At 42.0% G+C, this 17,457-nt stretch overlaps 3 protein-coding genes across 9 annotated transcripts in view; 1 reads left to right on the top strand and 2 right to left on the bottom strand.

Moving 5' to 3' along the window:
• The window catches only part of LOC148682569 (uncharacterized), a 1,090,975-nt gene that overhangs the window by 1,030,790 nt on the left and 42,728 nt on the right, over positions 1–17,457 (top strand). The gene's annotated exons all lie outside the window — the stretch shown is intronic.
• LOC148682570 (uncharacterized) lies at positions 608–17,379 on the bottom strand. Of its 4 annotated transcripts, XM_088650945.1 has the most exons (5): positions 7,130–7,251; positions 7,006–7,050; positions 6,858–6,921; positions 5,945–6,074; positions 608–3,172 (listed from the first exon to the last, which is right to left on the bottom strand). In XM_088650945.1, the coding sequence occupies exons 4-5, from the start codon at positions 6,027–6,029 to the stop codon at positions 2,199–2,201; spliced, it is 1,059 nt and encodes a 352-aa protein (XP_088507071.1). In that variant the 5' UTR covers positions 6,030–6,074; positions 6,858–6,921; positions 7,006–7,050; positions 7,130–7,251; the 3' UTR covers positions 608–2,198. The 4 variants fall into 4 exon arrangements, with proteins under 4 accessions (XP_088507071.1, XP_088507070.1, XP_088507072.1 ...); XM_088650944.1 differs by lacking the exons at positions 6,858–6,921; positions 7,006–7,050; positions 7,130–7,251 and adding exons at positions 16,680–16,809; positions 17,054–17,379; XM_088650946.1 differs by lacking the exons at positions 6,858–6,921; positions 7,006–7,050; positions 7,130–7,251 and adding exons at positions 16,680–16,809; positions 17,082–17,379.
• Positions 9,371–17,379, bottom strand: LOC571721 (uncharacterized). 3 transcript variants are annotated; one of them, XR_015943092.1, is made up of 4 exons: positions 17,054–17,379; positions 16,680–16,809; positions 10,158–11,652; positions 9,371–9,980 (listed from the first exon to the last, which is right to left on the bottom strand). XR_015943092.1 is itself a non-coding variant. In XM_087250098.2 (3 exons), the coding sequence occupies exons 1-3, from the start codon at positions 17,075–17,077 to the stop codon at positions 10,556–10,558; spliced, it is 1,251 nt and encodes a 416-aa protein (XP_087106224.2). In that variant the 5' UTR covers positions 17,078–17,379; the 3' UTR covers positions 9,371–10,555. The 3 variants fall into 3 exon arrangements, 1 of the variants encoding a protein (XP_087106224.2); XR_015943093.1 differs by having other exon boundaries at positions 9,371–9,777; positions 10,330–11,652; XM_087250098.2 differs by having other exon boundaries at positions 9,371–11,652.

Genomic DNA, 17,457 nt, shown 5'->3' with positions numbered 1-17,457 from the left:
AAGCTGCAATAATCAGTTAATAAGAAATACTTTGAACTCATTACAGCGGTACAAAATCCCTTGTGTGTAATAAAGAGTGAAGAGAAGAACTGGAAACCCTGCTGAAAAATCCAGCTTAAACCAGCCTAAGATGGTTGGCTGGTTTGACCTGGTTTACCAGCCTGGTTTTAGAGGGGGTTTTGGCCATTTCCAGGCAGGTTTCCAGCTTGGTCTTAGCCGGTCAGGCCGGAAAGTGACCAGCAAAAACCATCTAAAACCAGCTTGACCATCCTGGTTTTGGCTGGGAGCCAAGCCTGGCTAGGCTGGTCAAGCTGGTTTAAGCTGGTCCAGCTAAAACCAGGCTGGAAATAGCTGGAAACCAGCCTGGAAGTGGCCAAAACCCCTCTTAAACCAGTGTGGTCGACCAGCTAAAACCAGCCAACCATCCTAGACTGGTTTAAGCTGTTTTTTCAGCATGGAACTGAAGTGAATCCTGATTGAGATGGAGTCCTCCTGCCATCAAGTCAATTAATAAGTTAACATTCACATTCATACATTTAGCAGACACTTTTAACATAAAAAGGCAAGCAAACCAGCAAAAAGCAAACAATGTGCAGAAGCTAAAGGCTAGCTTAGCATTGTGTGGGTGTTGTTTTTATTAGAAACCAGCAAAGAACAGACTGATAGACGGATTCAACACAGTTTAAGAAGTGTTATTGTTGGAGAATTGATGAAACATGCGTCTTCAGACATCTACGCAGGTCACTCCACCAGCATGAGGGGTTAAAGGGTTAGTTCACCCAAATATTACAATACTGTTATTAATCATGCACTCTCCATACACCGCAGACCTCAGTTCATCTTCAGGATCCAAATGAAGATATTTTAGATGAAAAACACCACAGTGCAAACACATGTGCTATAGGGGAATGGATCAACTAAACTAGTCGAAGAGTATGAGTGCGTGTGTGTGTGTGTGTGAGTGTGTATGGGTGCTTCCCATTACTGGGTTGCAGCTGGAAGGGCATCCGCTGTGTAAGGCATATGCTGGAATAGTTGGCGGTTCATTCCGCTCTGGCAACCCCTGATAAACAAGGAACTAAACTGAAGGAAAATGAATTACTGAATGAAATCTGAGAGCTCCCTCATCCTCCATAGGCAACAAAAAACTGTGAGTATGACTTTGTTGCTCCTGGCTGTCCATTGAGGTCTCAAACTTCATCTAAAATATTTCATTTTGTGTTCAGAAGATCTCTCAGACCATATGCGTGAGCTTGACACAGAAGTATGAATCAGCCTTAAGGCTTTTACTGCCTCCTGTTGGTTCGGTGTGCCCATAACATGCTTCATACATCAGTGCTTTTCATACTAAAGGAATAACTAGAGAGTCCTGACTGACTCTTTTAGTATGGTGCATGGTCTCACTAAAATGCATGACGTAATTTAATGTTCGTCATGTATGAGTCGGGGTCGGGTCGGGTCGCGAGGGCAGCAGTATCAGGATGGAACCCCAGACTTCCCTCTCCCTAGACACATCCACCAGCTAGGATCCCAAGGCGTTCCCAGGCCTACCGAGAGACATAGTCCCTGGGTCTTCCCAGAGGCCTCCTCCTGGTGGAACATGCCTGGAACACCTCCCTAGGTAGGCGTCCAGGAGGCATCCGAAACAGATGCCCGAGCCACCTCAGGTGACTTTATGTAGAGGAGCAGCAGCTCTACTCCGAGCTCCTATAAGAGTGCGCCCTGCCACCCTGTGAAGGAAACTCATTTCCCCTGCTTGTATCCAAGATCTTGTCCTTTCAGTCATGATCCAAAGCTCATGACCATAGGTGAGAGTAGGAATGTAGACTGACCGGTAAATCGAGAGCTTTGCCTTTCAACTTCTTTATCAGACGGACAGGTACATCAACCGCATGACTGCTGCCGCTGCACCAATCCGAGATACTTGAACTCCTCCACCTGGGGTAAGGACTTACTTTCAACCTGGAGATGGCAAACCCCCTTTTTCCAGTGGAGCACCATGTCCCTAGTCTAGCTATGTAACACTCGGCAGCAAACCGCCCCAGTGCATGCTGAAGGTCCACGTTGTTATCTATAACCTTTCAGACACAATGCAGCTTTACACAACAACAACAAAACTATGAATTCATAAAACGGTGCAGCGCCTTGATTATCCTGCCTCCATTTTCATTTAGGAACAAGCTTCTCTGAAGATTTCTTTAAGGCCTCTCTTTGGTGTGGATTTTCATGTGTTTCCTAAGTTGTCCTGGCTGAGTGAAACTCTTCCCACACTGGCAGATGTAAGGCTTCTCTCCGGTGTGAACTCTGATGTGAAATTTAAGGGTTACGGCTTGACTGAAACTCCTTCCGCAGTGTTGACAGCTGTACGGCTTCTCTCCGGTGTGGACTCTCATGTGCATTTTAAGCTTTTGTTTTTGATTGAAACTCTTTCCACACTGTTGGCAGCTGAAAGGCTTCACTTCAGCGTGAATTCCCATGTGGTCTTCAAGGTATGTCTTTTGACTGAAACTCTTCCCACACTGAAGGCATTTGTAAAGTTTCTCTCCAGTGTGGATTCTCATGTGGGCCTCAAATTTCTGTTTATGAATGAAACTCTTCCCACACTCCTGGCATGTGAACGGTTTTTCACCAGTGTGAACTTTCAGGTGGACGTTAAGGTTCTGCGGTTGACTGAAGCTCTTCCCACACTGCTGGCATTGGTAAGGCTTCTCTCCAGTGTGAACCCTCATGTGGACATTAAGGTTTTGCTTTTGAAAGAAACTCTTCCCACAATGTTGGCAGTTGAACGTCTTTTCTCCGGTGTGAACTCTCATGTGGACCGTGAGGTTTGCTTTTTGAGTGAATTGCATATCACACTGCTGACATTTGTACGGCTTCTCTCCGGTGTGGATCCTCATGTGGGCTTCACAGTTTTGTTTCTGATTGAAACTCTTTCCACAATGTTGGCATTCATAAGGCTTCTCTCCGGTGTGGATTCTTCTGTGCACTTCCAGTTTTGGCTTGTGGCTGAAACTCTTTCCACACTCACAACAGATGAAAAGAGCGTGAGATTTGGTTTTCTGAGTCTTCTTCTCAGATTTTCCAACAGTCCTGATCTCCTGGTGTTTCTCATATTGATCTTTCTCTTTCATTTGATTCAGTTCGTCACTCTCTACTTTCAGCACCAACACATCTAAAGCAAACAAAGAGAAATAGAGGTTTAGCCAAGTTTAACACAACAAAAAAGCCTGAAATGCAATACCACAAGCATTATTTAATGTGTCTCTCATGGATTTTTGTTTCCTCAAAATAAACACAGATTCCATTTTTGGTTCTTGTGACAAACTCCGAAAAAGGTTGCGACAGAAGCAGTTTAGGGCTAGTAATCAGGTAAATTGGTTAAATAAGGACTGTACTGATGTGGTACAAAAGCAGCATCCAAGAAAGGTCAAGTCCTTTAGGAGCAAAGATGGGCTGAGAATAGCCAGTTTGCTAACAAATACATCAGAAAATTATTAAATTGTTTAAAAATAAATGTTCCTTAAAGAAAGAGAGGAAGACACTTGGATATTTTACCTCCAACAGTGCAGAACAGCATTAAACAATTCTAGAAATTTGGAGGAGTTTCGGTGCGTAAAGGACAAGGGCGCAAGCCTAAGCTGAACAACCGTGATTTCCGATCCCTCAGGCGGCGCTGCATCAAGAATCCTCATTCATCTATAAGCCAGATCAGCACATGCGCTAAGTACTACTCTGGCAAACCTTTGTCAAGTACCACAATGCGTAGTTACATTCACAAATGCCAGTCAAAACTGTACCGTGCCAAAAGGAAGCCCTATGTTAACAGTGTCCAGAAGCACCATCAACTTCTCTGGGTTAGGAGGCTATTACACAGTGGAAGCGTGTACGGTGCTCAGATGAATCAGTATTACAGTTGTTTTATGGGAGAAGTCGTGAGTACGGGGTTGTGTCAGTGACTTTGGCAAAGGTAACCTGCACTTCTGTGATGCACCAATAATGCTGAAAAGTACATAGAGATTTTAGAGAACAATATGCTGCCTTCTTTTCCAGGGATGCCCATGCATAGTTCAACAAGACAATGCCAAGCCACATTCTGCACACATTACAAAGTTCTGGCTGCGGAGGAAGAGGATACAGGTACTTGACTGGCCTGCCTGCAGCCCCGACCTGTCTCCAATAGAGAATTTGAAGCGCATTTTACAGCGCAAAATGCTACAATGATGACCCCGTACTGTTGTCTACCTTGAGACTTGTTTGCAGGAAGAAAGGGACAAAATGACACCTCAAACACTTCATCACTTGCTGTCTTCAATCCCTAAACAACCCTTTTAAGTGTTGTGAACCGAAATGGCAACATTACAAAGCGGGAAATGCTTTACTGCTACAACAGTTTTTTGAAAAGTGTTGCAAGAACCAAAATTGGAATAAAAATAACACAAAGCATGAGGAAGACATTTATTAATACTGTTGTATTGTCTGCAATTATATACAATTAATAATACAATTAAATAAGTTAAATATATAACATTTATTTTTAAGGGTATTTTCAATGTATAACTTTTACAAACTTTAACTTATTTTAATTGAATTATAAAACAGTTAAAATTAATGTTTTTAGTATACTTGTTCAAGTTCACTGAAACAGTACTACATATTTTATATATATATATATATATATATATATATATATATATATATATGTATGTATGTATGTATGTATGTATATATATATATATATATATATATATATATATATATATATATATATATATAATTTTCACAAGTTTTATTAGTATTTTCTTCCAATGCTTTAAAAAAGTTAAATCTTTGTAGACTATAAATATATATGTATTATATATCATTTATTTAAATATGTGGGCAAGAAATTATAGATTTATTTTACTTAAAAATGATTATATTATTCTTATTTTTAAATTTAACTAAAGGGGTGCGGCCGGGTACGGGGCCACACAAGACCTTGGGGCTGTAAGGGAGTGAGAGTTTAAAAGGAAAGTTGTATAACTTTTCATTTTACATGTGACCCCTTTCTCTCATAGTCTTGTATTTTGTACCCAGGAGACCCAGAAGTCTAACTCATTCAGGAAATGCACTAGGATTTGTGTGATTTTACTAACCCTTTAGATAAGTCATGGAAAGCGTTTTACTTTAAATGGTTTCATTTTTGTTAAAGTCAGACCTTGGTTTTTAATATTACACCAAATAATCAACTTCTACTTTAGTTTTTCCAAATTAGCACATTGTCTTCGTCAGTGTTAGTGTGTTCTGACTAAACTTAAGCTGCGTCCCAAATCGCATACTTATGCACTATTCTACGCCATTTTGTAGTATAAATAGTGTAAGTAGTGCGTTCACACTGAAAACTCTTAAAATAATAAGTGCACTTTAATTACCCGGATGCTGCACTCATTCAGCCGCTAAAATGAAGTGTGTAATGATGGACACTTCACGCACTCAACGACCGCAGGTTTGCTTATGTAGCGGAAGGGGCGGAGCTATCGGACGCACATGTTGAATAACTTTATTTATTTTGGATGGTGAAAGCAAAATTCTCCTACGAGAGTGATTATAGCGCCTCCCGATGGTGAATGCGGCAATACTCACGATAGGTATTATTTAATAATTCGGTCGTTTATTTCACTGATTTGGCAACCGTCAAACGCCATCAGGGAAACGGTTTGAATTTCCGCTTAGTAAAAAAACATTAGTGTGCCATTTGGGACAACACTACATACATGTACTATCCTGTTGAGTGTGTAAGTGCATAAGTACATAGTGCATGAGTGCATAGTGTATAGTGTGCCATTTGGGACGCAGCTCATGTCTGTCCACATGAGTCTCCATGAGCAGTAAAATCACTGTAATGACATTCTCCAACAACATCCTGCATTAGCGTAGATCTGTAGCTGTGAGAATGAAAGCCAACCTGTTATCTGTTCAGCATCTTCATGTTTGACTGTGAATGTGTCTTCAATCTTCAGGTCTTCACTCTCCTCTTTAATAAAGGCCATCTTTATAATAGTGGAGCTCAGTCGCTTCAGCAGGAGTTTCTCTGTCTGTTTAAGAGGAGAAGAATCAACACAAACAAGAAGAAATCAACACTAAACCTCTGTCTCTAAACCTCAGGGGTTTTCAAACTTTTAGGCACACAGAAAGAGCAGACTGCATTTATTGATTCAATGTGACTAATAAACACACAACCATCACATTTCAAGCACTTGACTGAAGTTATGGGGTGAGTTAGGAGTAAAAATGTTATTTAATGAGGTATTTTCCACAAGCGTTTAGATCAACAGAAACACAGAGCATTAAATCACTGAGAAGAGAAGCAAACAGCCGTCAAATCAGAGTAACTCTCATGGATTTCAGGATATTTTGCTGTCAGTGAACTACGGCTCTGTAGTAAACACTTCTCCATCTTATAGAGGGTAAGGGAGATTTACAGCTGATTAAAGACAAAATTACAGACAACATGAGCACAAAAAGGGTCTTTGATTAATCATGCAGCCTTATCTAGCTTTCCTGATTCAGTAAAATCTTTCAATCTGAATAATAAAAAGGGTGTAGATGTGAACATAGATAACTACCACCTCTCCTGATGAGTCAAAAACACTTAAGAACACCAACTATCAAGGAAGTTTATCATTTAAGCTTTGAGAATGGCATTATTTGTGCAATTTAAAAGCATTTAATTCACAGAATGTTTCGTAACATATGTGATATTTGTTTCGTCACGCTGTTAATTTGTCTAGCAGAACGCGGCGATTCAGTGAATCGTTTCTCTAAGCATTTGATTCAATTGACTCGTAGTCTGTTGGAGCTCATTTGCATCTACTTACTGTCGTTTGATGAACTGATCGACGACACAGACGCGAAATGAGACGCGGATTTTCATAAATAACCCTACAATGGTGATAAATAAACTTAAACAATGTTACATTCCACAATAAAACTAGTTTAATACATACATGATACTAAAAGACAAACCTTTCTCCAGCCGAGTCACACAAAGCAGAAGGGATACAGCTGCGGCTGGAAGTTAATTAGAATTATTTACACATTTTTAAATGAAATTGCCCAATAATAGTATTTTATTAACGTCTCCCCCAACCTCAAATCCAATCCCAACCCTCACAGTAATGTAAAATATGAATAATTGTTGAACAGAAACTATGCTATATTGGTGCGCGTATCCCTTCTAGGCTTGACCGCAGCTCGGCTTCATGACGCCATGACGCCCTGCCAAAATAAAAGTCAGCATGCAAAAATCTGAAATTCAGAAGCTGACCCAGAATTTATTATTTTTTGTATTATTCTTTAACTTAGGCTCAGTTTAAAGCTCGTGTATTACCAACTAGCACATTCATGGTGCAGTGTGGATTTTCCAACTTTAAAGCAACACAGCTAGTATAAATTAGAAAATGATAATTTGCACAGACACACATTTTGCATTAAATCCAAGACCTCACACTACAAATAGGGAAGAAAATCCAAAACATAAAGCCTTATGAAACATTATACAACCTCTAAAATGACTAATACTGAAGCATTTCAGAGCAGGCTAATATGAAGACACAGCTGAACCCACAAGTTTACAGACATCTTGCAGAACTTCAGCTCGCTGTCTTTATCAAGCGTCGCCACAGCAGAATGATCCGCCAACTACTCTTGCCTGTTTTATCAGTGTTGTGATGTTTTTGACCTCTTGCCAAATTATTATCCCCTTGCTGAAGTCTCAACCTGATTGTCTTATTCCAAACCCTAAACATACCAGAACAGGAGGGTTATTAATCTGGCAGACGTCAGAATTTGACAGGTGGATGCCCTTATCTAGAATGAGAGGAATCACACACAATGCGTGTTGTTTGTTGTTAATAGTGACACGAGTAAGATATTTCACACACATCTACATTTAGTCCACAGGAGAAAATTAGAGTAGCAGACCTTTTATTAATGTCCCCATTCATAAGTATACACACCTGATCCTTAAAGGGATAGTTCACCTAAAATATATAAGTTTTGACATTAATTACTCACCCTCATCACGTTCCAAACCTGTAAGAGATTAAGGTATTGATGAAATCTGAACAAGCCCGAATACATAATGAATATATGAGTATCACCTCGGTTAATGCAATGCAGATTGTGTCAGAGCAGCTTTCCAAGAATGAACAGGCGAATAATAAAAGTCAGAAATAAAAACTGTTGAGCGCTTTATGAGTGACAAATACCTCAGATGTACAGGGGTTGGACAATGAAACTGAAACACTGGCTAATTTAGTGTTGGACATTTCATGGTTAAATGTAACCAGCCTTGTGGACAATCTTCACTGATCTTCATTCCACCAGTAAGAGCAATGTCAGAGTGTGATGGTTTAATTAGCAGGCGAATAGCACAGTTTAGCTTAAAATATTGCAATGCACACAGCATTATGTCATCTGGTAATATATCAGCGTTTAAAAGAGGACACATTGTTATTGTGCATCCAGGGCCGGAGCAAGCTGAACTGGCGCTCTAGGCAGAGGACGATCAAGCCGTCCTCAACCCCAATGTGAAAACGAAAATGACCGGTTATGAAAATGAAGTGAGGTGTCGTGGACCTCTATTCTGCAGCCCTATGCGCGGATATAACTGTGGACGCGCGGGTGCTGAGGGAGGGAGTTGTCGCGGACGCTGCCCTCTCTATTCTGCCGCCCTATGCCTAACTATATAGCCTAACTGAGGATGCTCGGGTGTAACAGACCTCTATTCTGCCACCCTATGCGCGGATTTAACTGAGGACACGCGGGTGCTGATAGAGGTGTCGCTGACGCCGCCCTCTCTATTCTGTCGCCTATGTGCGAATATATCTGAGGACGCGAGTGGTCAGGAAGGTGTCGTGGACATAACTGAGGACGCGGGGGGTAAGGAAGGTGCCACGGTATTCAACTGAATGTCAGTAAACCACCAAGTAGAAGAACCACATCCAATAGGAAGAACTGTGGATGCAAGAGGAAACTGTCTGAAAGGGATATACGGATGCTAACTTGGATCATACCAAAAAAAAAAAAAAGCATAAAACCAATCCAGTTTCAACTAAAACTGTTCATCAGGAGCTCCACAGGGTCCATATACATGGCCGGGCTGCTATAGTGTAACCTTTGGTCAATCATGCTAAAGCAAAATGTCAGTTTCAATGGTGTCAGCAGCTAAAATCTTGGGCTGTGGACAATGTGAAGCATGTATTGTTCTCTGATGAGTCCACCTTCGTTACGGTTACGGTGTGGAGAAGCCCCAAGGAAGCGTCCCACCCAGAGTGAAGCATGTGGGTGGATCAGTGATGGTTTGGGCTGTAATATCATGGCATTCCCTAGGCCCAATAATTGTGCTAAATAGGAAACCATTCTGGAGCACCATGTGCACCCAATGGGTCAAACATTGTATCCTGAGAGTAGTACTGTTTCTCAGGATGATAATTCACCAATACAAACAGCTAGAATGATGACAGAGTGGTTTGATGGACATGAAAGTGAAGTTGAACATCTCCCATGGTCACCAGATCCAAATATTATTGAGCCACTTTGGGGTTTTTTGGAGAAGCGAATCAGGAAACCTATCCTTCCACCAGCATCACGTAATGACCTGGCCACTATTCTGCAAGAAGAATAGCTCAAAATCTCTCTGGGAATGACGTGTCATTTTCAACACATTTTCAAGACAAATTAAGGCTGTATCGGCCACAAAACGAGGCCCTGCACAAGGGATGTCAAACTTAATTCCTGGAGGGCTGCAGCCCAGCAAAGTTTAGTTCCAACCCTGCTCCAACACACTTGCCTGTAGGTTTCAAACAAGCCTGAAGGACTCAACTAGTTTTATCTTGTGTGTTTAATTATGGTTGAAACTAAACTGTGCAGAGCTGTGACCCTCCAGGAATTGAGTTTGACATCCTTGCCCTACACCCTGGGGTTGGCCAACCCTGTTCCTGGAGAGCCACCTTCCTCCAGATTTCAGTTGCAACCCATATCAAACACACCTGCCTGTAATTATCAAGTGGTGTTCAGGTCCTAATTAATTGGTTCAGGTGTGTTTGATCAGGGTAGGAGCTGAACTCTGCAGGAAGGTGGCTCTCCAGTAACAGGGTTGGCCACCCCTGCCCTACACCATACTAATGAATTATTGCGGTCTAAAACCAGGCGTTTCAGTATCATTGTCAGACCCTTGTATACCTCCAAAGTATACATCATAGCACAGTGCTCATGAAAACCCTGTACTGACAAGAAGACATGGTTATAAGGATTAGAGTAGTACTATAAGCAGGGCTTAATTTGTGCTGGAAAACGCTGGCACCTCTGAAATCTGATCCGGCACCTGATTTTACAGATCCCCCTTTTCAACCACCCTCCTCCCTTGTCCACTGTTCACCTTCTTTCGCAACTCCCCAACCCTCTTCACTTTCATCCACGACAACCCCCGCTCTTCACTTTCATCCTTCGTCTGCGACACCCTTCCACCATTCAATGCGACCACCAACAACCATTGGCCTTCCACCAGTGATGTTCACAGCGCTTCTCTGTGTGAGTCTTGTGATTTATCTTTATTCGTGTGAGGCTTCTCTGCAGTGTGAGTTATCATGTGTCTTTTAAGTTGTCCGTTTTCAGTGAAACGCTTCCCACACTGGCACGTATAAGGCTTCTCTCCAGTGTGAACTCTCATGTGCAGTTTAAGCTTTGGTCTTTGGTGGAAACTCTTTCCACACTGTTGGCAGACAAAAGGCTTTAGTCCAGTGTGAATGCTCATATGGCAATCGAGATTTGCTTTTTGACTGAAACCTTTTCCACACTGTTGGCACTGGTAAGGCTTCTCTCCGGTATGAACCCTCATGTGGACTTTAAAGTTCTGTTTATCTATAAAACTCTTTCCACACTGAGGACAGGAAAAAGGCTTCTCCCCAGTGTGAATTCTCACATGGCCGTCAAGGTTTTTCTGTAGGCTGAAACTCTTTCCGCAGTGTTGGCATTTGAAAGGCTTCTCTCCGGTGTGGACTCTCATGTGGAGCTGAAGGTTGTGTTTATGAACGAAGCTCTTTCCACATTCTTGGCAGGTAAACGGCTTTACTCCAGAGTGAATTCTCATGTGCCCTTCAAGATTAGTTTGTTGGCTGAAACTCTTTCCACAATGTTGGCAGTGGTACGGTTTCTCTCCGGTGTGAACTCTCATGTGGACCTTAAGGTTTTGCTTATGAATGAAACTCTTTCCACACTGTTGGCATTGGTTAGGTTTGTCTCCAGTGTGGATTCTCATGTGGACCTTAAGGTTTTGTTTATAATTGAAACTCTTTCCACACTGATGACAGGCTAAAGGCTTCTCTCCGGTGTGGATTCCAACATTGCCCTCAAAGTGTTTTTGTTGACTGAAGCTCTTTCCACTGTGTTGGCAGTTGTAAGGCTTCTCTCCAGTGTGTATGCTCATGTGGGATTCAAGATTTTGTTTTTGACTGAAACTCTTTCCACAATCCCGACAGGAGAAAAGATGATTGGATGTGGTTTTCTGAGTCTTCATCATCTTTGTATTTTCTTCAACAAAATCATGGTGTTTCTCATATTGATCTTTCGTTTGCTTCAGTTCATCACTCTCCTCTTTCAGCACCAACGCATCTAAAGCGGAGAAAGGACAAGTTTAAAGGCCCACAACAGTAGACATGAAGACCAGCACAAATGCATTGATCACCAAAACCAGTAAACAAGCTAGATCTTATAAACACCAAGTAACTAAAATACCCTCGCCTAGCAAAATATTGTACTTGTTGTCTTCCTAGACAAACACACAAGCTGTCAGCAAAACCACTTGCTCTGAATGCCTGGTTTACTAGGTTTATTATAGACTAGGGGTGCCCAACCCTGTTCCTGGACATCTACCGTTCAGCTTAGACCCTGATTAAACAACTAAACCATCTAAGTAGGACCTGAAGAAGCACTTGCTAATTAAAGATGTGTGTTTGATCAAGCAGAACTCTGCAAGTCGGTAGGTATGTAGGTAGATTTACAGGAACAGAGTTGGGCACCCCTGTTACAGACCAATCACAAATGCATATACAGTCAATCCTGAAATTAGTCATGCCCCTGGCAAATTCTGATTTAAAGTTATTTTTATTCAGACAGCAGGTTTGTTTTAACAGGAATTTCACAGGAACAAAAATGTTGCATGTCTAAAATGATTCATACCCTTTGCAAACCAGCACACTCCATGGCAAAATCTTAAGTTCTGCACCATTCCCAACAGTCTAAGCGGTTTTAAATGATCCTACTTGCCCTGATTCGTTGAGAACAGCTGCTTTAATCAGCTCAAAAGGTGAAAAACAGAAGCTCTCTGCTGTTGGTTTGTGGACAGTCATGGCTTATGTCGAGGTCACATGAGTTTAAGCATGCAAAATTCTGTCATACGGCGCTGCCAAAATCTTTGATTAGTCTCACAAATTCACGTGATGGGTGTTCACCAAGCTTGAACTTTGCATTGCAGCGAACTGTGAAACTTGTCGCACGAGCTTGCGTTTCTGGTTTGCCGCATTTGCATGCGTATGAATAGAAGTCTATGGGGCAAAAAGTGCAGCTTTAGACAAAAGGAGCTCAACAAGATGCTCTGCACTGAAAAATCCCAGCAGACATGGTCGCCAGTGCTGGCCAGGAGGATAATAAGAGAGGTAAAGAGGAATCCAAGGATCACCACCAAGGCCATCCTGATTACTCTCAAGGCAGACAGTCCAACATACACTGCATACTGATGGGGTCCCCAGACACAGACTCAAGAGGGTACCACATCTCCAGAGAAGGCACACAAAAGGAAAACAAAGGCCTTTGCAAATGCTTATTGAGACACAGAAGACTTCTGGTCTTCTGTTGTGTGGTCTGATGACGCTAAATGAATTGAATTATTTAGCCAAAATGATGTAGCATTGTAGACCTTCATTTGGAATACAAAGGAGAAGCTGTCAACCTTAACAACACCATCCCCACTCCTGGGGATTTGAGTCCTGACTTAAATCCAATTGACAATCTGTAGATGGAGCTAAGGATCAGGGTGATGGCAAGGAGACCCTTTAACTTGGAGCTTATAGCTATAGATCACGGGTCACCAATCTCGTTCCTGGAGGTCCGGTGGCCTGCAGGGTTTAAATATAACTTGCCTCAATATCAGGGCGGGCGCGTCCATAGAGGCGACCTAGGCGGCCGCCTAGGGCGGCAGAATAGAGAGGGTGGATTCCGCGACACCTCCCTCACCCGCATCCTAAGGTATGTCCGCGACACCTCCCTCACCACCTGCGTCCTAAGTTATGTCCACGACACCTCCCTCACCACCTGCGTCCTAAGTTATGTCCACGACACCTCCCTCACCATCTGCGTCCTAAGTTATGTCCGCGACACCTCCCTCACCATCTGCGTCCTAAATTATGTCCGCGACACCTCCCTCACCATCTGCGTCCTAAGTTATGTCCGCGACACCTCCCTCACCATCTGCGTGCTAAGTTATGTCCACGACACCTCCCTCACCATCTGCGTCCTAAGTTATGTCCGCGACACCTCCCTCACCATCTGCGTCCTAAGTTATGTCCGCGACACCTCCCTCACCATCTGCGTCCTAAGTTATGTCCGCGACACCTCCCTCACCATCTGCGTCCTAAGTTATGTCCGCGACACCTCCCTCACCATCTGCGTCCTAAGTTATGTCCGCGACACCTCCCTCACCATCTGCGTCCTAAGTTATGTCCGCGACACCTCCCTCACCATCTGCGTCCTAAGTTATGTCCGCGATACCTCCCTCACCATCTGCGTCCTAAGTTATGTCCGCGACACCTCCCTCACCATCCGCGTCCTAAGTTATGTCCAGAATTTGCCTGGGGTATGAATAATGTTGTGCTTGACTGTGTATATACAGGCATTGGACAATAAAACTGAAACACTGGCCTATTTAGTGTTGGAGATTTCATGAATAAATTTGACCAGCCTGGTGGTCAATCTTCACTGATTGCACATTCAAATAAGAGCAGAGTGTGAAGGTTTAATTAGCAGAGTAATAGCACAGATCTCCTGTCTCCACCAAAACTGTTGGTCTGAAGCTCCACAGAGCCAGTCACTCACGCCAATGCCAAAAGTCTGTTTCAATAATGCCAGCAGCGAAAATCTTGGGCTGTGGACAATGTGAAGCATGTATTTTTCTCTGATGAGTCCACCTTCACTGCCAATCCCACACCTAGGAGAGTTACGGTATGGAGAAGCCCCAAAGAAGCGCACCACCCAGACTCTTGCACGTCCAGAGTGAAGCATGTGGGTGGATCAGTGATGGTTTGGGCTGCAATATCGTGGCATTCCCTAGGCCCAATACTTGTGCTAAATGGGTGCATCACTGCCAAGGACTACCCAACCATTCTGGAGGACCATGTGCACCCAATGGGTCAAACATTGTATCCTGAAGGTGGTACTGTGTATCAGGAAGATAATGACAGAATGGTTTGATGAACATGAAAGAGAATTTGAACATCTCCCATGGCCTGCACAGTCACCAGACTAAACATTATTGAGGACTTTGAGGTGTTTTGGAGGAGCGAGTGAGGAAATGTTTTTCTCCACCAAAATCCCGTAGTGACCTGGTCACTATTCTGCAAGAAGAATCCCTCTGGCCACTGTGCAGGACTGAATGCTGTATTGGCTGCAAAATAAGGGGTGGCCAACCCTGTTCCTGGAGATCTACCTTCCTGCAGATTTCAGTGGCAACCCATATCAAACACAACTGCCTGTAATTATCACATGCTGTTCAGGTCCTAATTAATTGGTTCAGGTGTGTTTGATCAAGATAGGAGCTGAACTCTGCAGGAAGGTAGATCTCCAGGAACAGGGTTGGGCATCCCCTGTCCTACACCCTACTAATGAGTTATTGTGTTCTAAAATCAAACTTTTCTGTTTCATTGTCCAACCCATGTATGTACAGTGGTTTGAAAAAGGTTTTTTACCCTTACTTATTTTTTTTCTTTGCTCTAATTTGAAAAACTCCTGTTGATTCCTCCAGCAACTTTATCTTCCGAACATAGTGCAATGAATATTATAAAGTTGGGAAGAGGTAAAACTCTTTTTTAGTCTTGATCATCAGTTGGCACCATTAACTCTTTAGATAGGCCTGTACAAAAAAAAAAGTTTCTGACTTTTGTATGCGGTTGCATAGAGTAAGACAACAAATTATAGTGTGTGTGTGTGTGTGTGTGTGAGTGTACTTACTTAATATGTTGTTGAGTGCTGGTGTGCTTATTTTTTACTTTCGCAAAGTTATTAGTGATGGGTCGTTCATGAACGATTCGTTCATTTTGAACGAATCTTCAATATGACTCGGGAACTACGAGTCCTCTCAGGGAGTGATTCGTTCATCCTCGTGTGCGCACATTTGTGCAGGTGGTATCGTTCATTTTAAATATTTTGAGTCATTCATTGTGGAAAGGCAGAAGCCAATCATAAGCGTTTAGAGCCGGAAAAAGAATTGATCCGTTCATCAAGTCCTCTATCGGGTTTGAGTCATTCGTTCGTCACGGGCCAATCATGTGCGTTTAAAGCCGGTAAAAGAATTGAACCGTTCAGCTCTCGACTCCTCGGGATTGAGTCATTCTGTCACGTGATGAACGAAGGACTCAAGAGCCAGAAGACTCAAAAGGTGAACTACTTATCATGGCTCCTGTCAGCTCAGACTGTGTACATTTGTTAAGATTATATGTGACTGTCAGTGTAACCTGACCGAACCCCTGACATTTGAAGACATGAAGAGGTGAGCCGAGCAAAGAGACAACAATACCTTCATAGACAAAAGAGCAGGTCAACATTGAGTTTGTACTTTCTTATAGTATTCCATTTATGACTTATTTGTCGCGTGATCAACCTTTTGGGCTAGTTGTAGATGTGTTTGGAAGCAATTCGTAACATTTTTATAACATTTTGGCAAATTGAACCAAATGAACGAAATAACTCAAAAAAAGACTCGTTCATCTCGATGAACGAGACTCAAAGATCCGAGTCAGTGAAATGATCTGAACTTCCCATCACTAAAAAATATCAAGGTAAGAGTTCAAAGATCTAAGATAAACACACAATATAGTCAATATAACTATATCATATTGAGCCAGAAACTAAACTTTTTGCATTGTAACTGATGATCAACAGTACAAATGACAAATTGTTCAAGATGTGCATGATTATATGCCGTCATGGCCTTCCAATCAATAAATGTGATTATAAATGGAAGTCAATGGGGCAAAAACAGCCACCAACATAACCAAAGGGTAGTAATTTTGCCCATTTTTGAGTGCATTGTTGAGTTAAAGACATTTTCCCAAAATATTTGTCAGCAAAAATCATTCCATTTGCTGAACAAATGAGAAGGTTGTGGTCAAATTAAGACTCAAAATCAGCCCAGAGTGGATGAAAACGACCCAACAGCACACAAGGGGTGAAATTAAAATGTTAAATTCATGAGTTAACAGCACAGCGCTAGTTGAAATGTCATTTTGAAAAATAAAGTGTTACTAGCCTCGTTCGCACAAAAACAGGCCCTTTTTGAAAATACCGGTAAATTCGTTCAGGCAATTTTCTAGAAAGAGCAGTTGTAGCATTAGCTGTAATTTGCTGTATCTTTGAGAATGAAAGCCAACCTGTTATCTGCTCAGCATCTTCATGTTTGACTGTGAATGTGTCTTCAATCTTCAGGTCTTCACTCTCCTCTTTAATAAAGGCCATCTTTATAATAGTGGAGCTCAGTCGCTTCAGCAGGAGTTTCTCTGTCTGTTTAAGAGGAGAAGAATCAACACAAACAAGAAGAACTCAACACTACACCTCTGACTGTGTCTCAATCACTTCTCTAGCTTACTGGAAGAGAATTAGTCATAGTTAATCATCAGACAAATAAAACATAAGCTATAAGAACACAAATTATACATGACGTTTAGCACTGATGCTTCAGGAATAGTCAATTGATTTGTATAATATGTGTATAAGTATTTAATATACAAAGTTTTGTAAAAGATACCTCACGCTTGTGTTTGTTGTACATTTACCGCCATTGACCAGCAGGTGACATCAGAACACGGCGATTCAGTGAATCATTTATCAAAGCATTTGATTCAACTGACTCGTAGTTTCTAAATGCTCCTGTTCATCTGCTTACTGTGATAATTCTCGTTTGATGAACTGATAAAGCGACATGAGTCGCGGCTTTTCACATGTTTAAAATCAATAATATTAAAAAATGCTTAACAGTGTTTGACTCCATAACAAAAATCATTTTGTAAACGCAACCTTTCTTCTGCTGAATCTCGGACGAAGCAGCGCAGAGCCACGGACTCATGACGTCACGCCGTCTTACCAAAATAAAAGTCTTATTTACACTCCATAGATACATACATCATGATATAAATATGATACAAATATCTG

This window comes from Danio rerio, chromosome 4, assembly GCF_052040795.2.
Source record: "Danio rerio strain M-AB ecotype USA chromosome 4, GRCz13ab, whole genome shotgun sequence".
Classification (NCBI taxonomy): domain Eukaryota; kingdom Metazoa; phylum Chordata; class Actinopteri; order Cypriniformes; family Danionidae; genus Danio; species Danio rerio.
This window is presented reverse-complemented; position numbering and strand designations above follow the sequence as displayed.

Excerpts from the sequence above, each read along its gene's own strand:
- LOC148682570 (XM_088650944.1), bottom strand. The coding sequence starts at position 6,029 with ATGGCCTTTATTAAAGAGGAGAGTGAAGACCTGAAGATTGAAGACACA. Across the intron at positions 3,173-5,944 it reads AGATGCTGAACAGATAACAG|ATGTGTTGGTGCTGAAAGTA; the intron begins GTTGGCTTTCAT and ends TGTTTGCTTTAG.
- LOC571721 (XM_087250098.2), bottom strand. The coding sequence starts at position 17,077 with ATGTACAACAAACACAAGCGTGAG. Across the intron at positions 16,810-17,053 it reads ACAACAAACACAAGCGTGAG|ACAGAGAAACTCCTGCTGAA; the intron begins GTATCTTTTACA and ends CCTCTTAAACAG. Across the intron at positions 11,653-16,679 it reads AGATGCTGAGCAGATAACAG|ATGCGTTGGTGCTGAAAGAG; the intron begins GTTGGCTTTCAT and ends TCTCCGCTTTAG.